Source organism: Phalaenopsis equestris, unplaced genomic scaffold, assembly GCF_001263595.1.
Source record: "Phalaenopsis equestris unplaced genomic scaffold, ASM126359v1 Scaffold000002, whole genome shotgun sequence".
Taxonomy (NCBI): domain Eukaryota; kingdom Viridiplantae; phylum Streptophyta; class Magnoliopsida; order Asparagales; family Orchidaceae; genus Phalaenopsis; species Phalaenopsis equestris.
Window position 1 is genome coordinate 46,908,739 of NW_018164444.1, and position 6,616 is coordinate 46,915,354.

At 31.5% G+C, this 6,616-nt stretch overlaps 1 protein-coding gene across 1 annotated transcript; it reads left to right on the top strand.

The window, feature by feature from the left end:
- Positions 1 to 691: 691 nt before the first annotated feature.
- Positions 692 to 1,039, top strand: LOC110018521 (nuclear transcription factor Y subunit C-2-like). Its single transcript, XM_020715860.1, has one exon. It carries the CDS (start codon positions 692 to 694, stop codon positions 1,037 to 1,039), a length of 348 nt encoding a protein of 115 aa, XP_020571519.1.
- The last annotated feature ends 5,577 nt before the right edge of the window (positions 1,040 to 6,616 follow it).

A 6,616-nucleotide genomic window follows, 5' to 3' on the forward strand; every position in this document is an offset into this window, starting at 1 on the left:
GTCGATCGTTTTAAATTTCAAAGTTACCACAACAAGCTGCAGCGCTAGGAACGTATGCCTGGCAAGTGACCTATGTTTGAGGATGAGGATGAGGAGTAGGAGGATGATGATGAGTAGTTTTTTTTTTTTATTTTTTATTACTTGAACCATTTTAATTTATTTTGTAGTTACTCTTGAAGTGGTTATTTTGTATTATATTTATTGTTATATTTGTTATGACTTACTTTATTATGATTGTTGTCTGTGTGCTCTTTACACTCTAAAATATAATTATGAATATGTTCATAATTTATTTTAATTTGTGATTCCATATTACAGAAAATTATTATGTGCAATTGCTCACTGCACATTCGGATGACAGTTTAGATACGGCTACACTGCATTTGATCGCACGACAACCCATCCAGACCATCGTCTGAATACACACACAATAATTTCTCCCATATATCTACCCCCAAGATCACTTCATGACTTAGTCCCAATAAGACCAAATAAACTCAAAAACCAATTCAAAAGCCGGCCATCCCCTACTTGGCCGGCAATACCCCCACCTCACCTCACCTCCTTATATATAACCACACATCACCCTAATCCCCAGAAGTCAAACCTCCATCAACTCATTCAAAAAAAAAAAAAAAAAGCTTTTTTTTTTTTTTTTTTCCTTCACATAAAATCAAGAGAGGAGATCACCATGAGGCAGGCAGGAGTCTACTCCGGCATTCTCTGCGGCAAAAACGGACCTCACTCCCTGCCATTATCGAGAATAAAGAAGATAATGAAGCACTCCGGCGAGGACGTGAAGATGATCTCCTGCGAAGCTCCCCTCGTCTTCTCCAAAGCCTGCGAGCTCTTCATTGAGGAGCTCACCATGAGAGCCTACAAGGTTACCGTTCAGGGAAAGCGCAGGACCCTCCAGAGGGAGGATATCGCCACCGCCATCTCCGCCACCGATGTCTTCGACTTTCTCCTCGAGATGATTTCCGCTTCCGTCGCCACCACCGCCACTGACGACGTAAGAGCCGCTGCTAAGAGCGCCTAACTTCCCAGACATCAATTGTTATGTACGTGCGAAGGAGAGAAAATTAGGGACAGAATTAGCATGCATGCCGACTCCACAGTTGTGTTCATGTGCACAATCATGAATATAACCATGTTACAAGAGCCCACATGCATGCCAGGAAGACTTTACATACATATCACTCAATTCTCATCCGACTCCACAGTTGTGTTCATGTGCACAATCATGAACATAACCATATTACTAGAGCCCGCATGCATGCTAGGAAGACTTTACATACATATCACTCAATTCTCATCTGTTTACATATGTTACACTCAAAATTTAGTTCTTACATACATGCCACATTTCCTAATGCATGAAAAGGTTTAAAAGCTTAAGTTGTGATATAAAAATTTTGGGTGGTATAAATGTAAAATATAAAATTTTGGTGTTTGATGTAAATACGGGAGAATTGGGTGGTATGTAAGTAAGTGTCCCGTGACTGAATGTTGTAGCACGTGTGTATTCACTGAGTTCTTAATTTTAGAAGGTGATGACCATATAATTGTGTATTCATTATGATGAGTACATGGTTATATTTCTTTTTTTTTTTGTAATTTGAATCTAATAATTTCTTTTGCACAATTGTTTATGCAAATGTCAATATGTCATGTGCTGCACAGTGCACCAATCACAGTTCACAAGCCATCTAATTTATTAAAGATTTGAGTATTATGAATGTAAATATGGAAAAATTATGCTTGAGGTGTGTAAATACATAAAAATTGTATAGTATGTACCTAAATGACAATTTTTATGCATCATTCGCTAAATAAAAAGGATAATTTACATAAATACCGCCCAATGCTTATGTGTTAGATATGACTCTCTATGCTCCCAAGGACGTAGACATCTTTGCCGAACCTCATTAAATTTTGGCGTTCTTCTGGATTTGTGTCGATTTTTGTTTTTCTTCGCCCTAATTTCTCAAACTTTGATGCAGTATGAGAATGCAGTTGAATATAGTTAATTTTTACAGAATTGTTTCATATTTTTCCATTATTATTGACATATTTCAGGTTTATAAATATAAATATCAAATTTTAATTGTTAAAAATGAAAATATATAAGAATTATGTAAGAAAATCGCTTTAAAATTAGCTTATAATTATTAGATTTGTATTAAAACTAGTGCTATATATGACGGACTTTTATTGCACTAATCTCAAATTAAAGTAGATGGTTTTTAGCGCATCCCTATTAATTTTGGGATAATTACATACAGACCACCCAAAACAAATTTATATTTACAAATTGATGACATTGGCACCATCAAACTATTGAGAATTGGATAAAAATAAAAAATATGGGTTGGCTTGTAAATAGCAAGTTTTGAGTGTTATGCGTGTAATTGCCCGAACTTAAATTAAACGAAACCCTATTTTAAGAACAAGATAATTTTCATCAATAAAAAATAAACATACAAAAATGAAGACTAAAGCGACTTGGCATGGAAATAAGACATCCAGATAACATATATTCGGACGACGGACGTAACATTTTCTTTGCAAATCCGGCAAATCTTTGAATCTCTAAAGCAAAATGAAGAGCATATGGAACAACAAATTAATTTTTTGACTATTTTTATTATTTACATACATGTACTAATGTATTTACACATTTGACATCTAAACTCTAATTTTTATATATATACCATATTATCTACTTATATAAATCTATATTTCACTTTTTGAAAATTAAATTTATAATATTTTTAATGTGGTATGAAATATTATGATGGTATATATGTAGGGGTAGAACTTTAAGGGAGGCAAAATGAGAACAAAATATTAAATTTTATTATTTAGATAGAAGAATTATAAGTTTCAGGATGGTATAAATGTAAGAAAATAGAATTTAAGTGTTAGAAAATGTAAATAAATTAAAATTTGCGGGTGTGTATGTAAAAGTATTTATTAATTAGCTTAATATTTAATCATAGATTTTAAATTTGTCGTATTTATTATACTTATATTTGATTTATAGCTGGCGTTGGAAGGCGAATTGGACCTTCTTAAACCATTTCTTTTGGGCGCTTTCAAAGACTGCTTGGAAAATTTCATACTAAATTACTGATATTTTAAAAAAGTCATATTAGCCGTTTTAACATCTACTAAATAGATTTATTAATTTCAAATCTGTCCATGAAAGCGCTAAATGTAAATTTCTTATGTGATTGAATTAAATTATGAATTCAATTAAGGGTCCGTTTGGGGCTCTGATGCGGTGGTGATGGACACCGCACCACAGTTTTGTCTGTTTGAATAAACTACATTTTGTCAATTTTTTCAAAAAACTGTCACTTAAATATATGTTTTCCCACTGATATTAACTATGTGTGGTGACAACTCACTTAAATATATGTTTTCCCACTGATATTAACTAGGTGTGGTGACAACTTCTGACTAGTTTGAGTTTTTCAAAAAATCAAAAAAAAAAAAAATTGTAACAGGCACCGCAGCTTTTTTAAACATTATAATATTTTTCAGAAGCTTAACAACTGCTCCAAATAGATCCTAAATGTGAAAAGCATTTTCATGCGTCAAAAACCTTGTCATTCGGGAGTGAAAGTGAGCCGGTTCGAGTTTATCGAGTTGGAAACTTGAGCTTGGGCATTAATAAATGGCCAATGGGCTTAGGGTTGGGAAACTATACTACGAATATGTGAAAATAAAAGAAGAGGGTTTCTAGTACGGATTTAAAAACCTTCCATTAAACTTTTCAATGAGTTTGATCTCCAAATTGGCTACGTGAGTCACATAAAATATTAGACGTAGCTAATACAAAAGTGAGGATGAGGAGCATTGGTTCTCAACATTGATTCTATCATTTCCTAGGGATTGAGAGTGATGTAATGTCAGAAGTTGGAGATGATAACCCATTTCTTACTATTGTATGTGTAGATAATGTTGTGTAGAATGTAGGAGATGATGACCTATCAATTTCTATCATGCAGAGTTAACTCAAAGTTATCAAATAAGAAGAATCAATAATATGAAGTATTTGATTTGTGGTTTTATGGAACATTTAATTGAGAGTCACAAGGCAATGTATCTTTGTGTCTTTAATCATACCATATTGATAAAATGTGATTGTCCTTCTTCATGTGTTTACTATCAAGATTGGAAGATGGTTCCAAAGAAAGGGAGGTATGAGTGGGCAATGAAGGCACAAAACATTTTTAAAAGTGGATTGCACCCATAACATGCTTAGATAAATAACTAACTATTCTTTTAATATACTAATTGCATAAATTTTTTATCATGTTATTCGCTTTGATTTCAATCTTTTTGCAGCATAGACACGTGTAATGTTACCTAATAAGGAAGCAAATATGATGCCACTCTAATCTTCTTTAAAGTTAAAGAAGCACAACAAAGATGACATTGTTCTGTGTACTGTAAGATAAGTCATGTTAAAAATCTAACAATAAATTTATGTAGCACTTACATATATAAAACAAATCATGCATTATAGCTATTTTGTAGTTTATAATGTTGAATGCATGAGATACAATAAATCATCCACCAAACTTCAAAGAAATATCTTTTTAAAATTTCGCTCAAGTTGATATCATTCTAAAGAATCAGATTATGTATGGATTTATTTTATAATGATTAAAATTCAAAAACTCAAAGGTAAATAGTTAAAAAATATTAGATTATATTGTTAAATCATAGCAAATAGTGCATTAATTATTTAATTTCTAAATGAAATATATTTAATAATGTTGTGTTGTAATTATTATGATTGCTTTTTAACTATATCAATTTTCTTGTTTGTCATGTTATATTAGTTATGATTGTACTCTCATTATTATACTTATAATATATTTATTGTCCCTGAATTATAATTTTTGTGATTTCAACACTATATTAAAATTCAATTTCTCAATATAAATATATCAATCGAAATATAAATTTAATATCATATATTAATAATACAATTACTAAGTTTAATTAAATTAAATTTATTTTTTATTTCTAATTGTGGTAAATAATTAAAATTTTGCTAATAAAATAATCCTCAATAAGAATTATATTAAACTAATTATTTATTAAGAGATAAGTCAATATATATCAATTAGAAATTAATTAATTATTATAATAATTAATAATTATTTTAAATTTATTTAATTCCATTAAATTTTGATATATAACTATTTATCACATCAAATTATTAATTTGATAATACATTAATTAATTATTAATTCTTAAAAAATTAAATAAAAATACCCAAAACCTCTAAACGCTGCCCACACCTTCCCGACCTCCCCCCCTCCCATTTCGCTCGGAATCGCCGCGTATCGAAGCCCACTGAAACTCCCATCTTTCTCTACCTTCCGCCCCGTTGCTCCTCGGCGCCATTGGCGAAGGTACTTCCTCTTATCGACTCCCCTTCTTGCTCTCTGTCTCTCTGCGCGCTCCCGTTGCCGGATTCACTAAAACCGGGATTTAGGTAAAAAATGGGCCAAATCTGGCCGCGTAAATTCTCACTTAAATTCAATACCAGACAGCCCCTTAGGTGTTAGATATGCAAATACATAGAAATTGGGCTGATGTATGTAAATGCCCCATCGTTTTACTGTGTGTGATCAATTATTGGGATAATGACATACAGATCACCCCAAACATTGATATTTAACACAAAGGTGATTTTTTTAAAGGGGAAATTACATATAGACCTCCCTAGATTTGCTCTTTAGAAATCAAGCACCCTCTTGCAACCATTTATCATATAAAAATTCATGGCAAAACCCCAACCCAAAATTTTCATTTTTTATCAAATTCTCAATAAGATCCTGAAACACATAAATACATCAGTTCGTTAATTCAAAAAAAATCACCTTGTCTGTTAATTTGTAAATATCAATGTTTTGGGTATTCTGCATGTCATTATCCCTTATTTGAACAACTCAAACTATTGAAAAATTGATAAAAGAGATTATTACAGACATACTACTTGTCATTTTTTATATGAGTCTAATTAGATTCACGTGACGAGATTTTATTAGGGTCAGGTAGCAAAGCTGAGTACGGACTCTGTATGGAAAATTTTTTCCATAAACAACACCCAAATTATTCCTATTTACAAACCTAGCACCTCTTTCATCCTTTTTTCAAATTCTCACTCAAATATAATATTCATGATAAGACCCCAACCCATATTTTTCATTTTTATCAAGGGATAATTATTACACAACACCCAAAACATTATTATTTATCAAATCTAGCAATTTTGTAATGTCTTTTGAACTATTGAAAAGATGTATTTACGTGTACCATGATCAAGCTATTGAGAATTTGATAAAAATGAAAAATATAGGTTGGAATTTTACCATGAATTTTGATATTTGAATGAGAATGTGAAAAATAGGTGAAAGTGAATGCTAGGTTTGTAAATAGTGATAATTTGGGTGTCATGTTTGTAATTGCCCCTTTCATCAAATTCTCAATACTTTGACATACAAACCGCTCGAAACATTGATATTTATAAATTAACCATTCAGGTGATTTTTTTGAACTACCAAACCACTGTCTTTATGCATGCCACAAT

What these genes read in the sequence shown, in the direction of transcription:
- LOC110018521 (XM_020715860.1), top strand. Translation starts at nt 692, where the DNA reads ATGAGGCAGGCAGGAGTCTACTCCGGCATTCTCTGCGGCAAAAACGGA.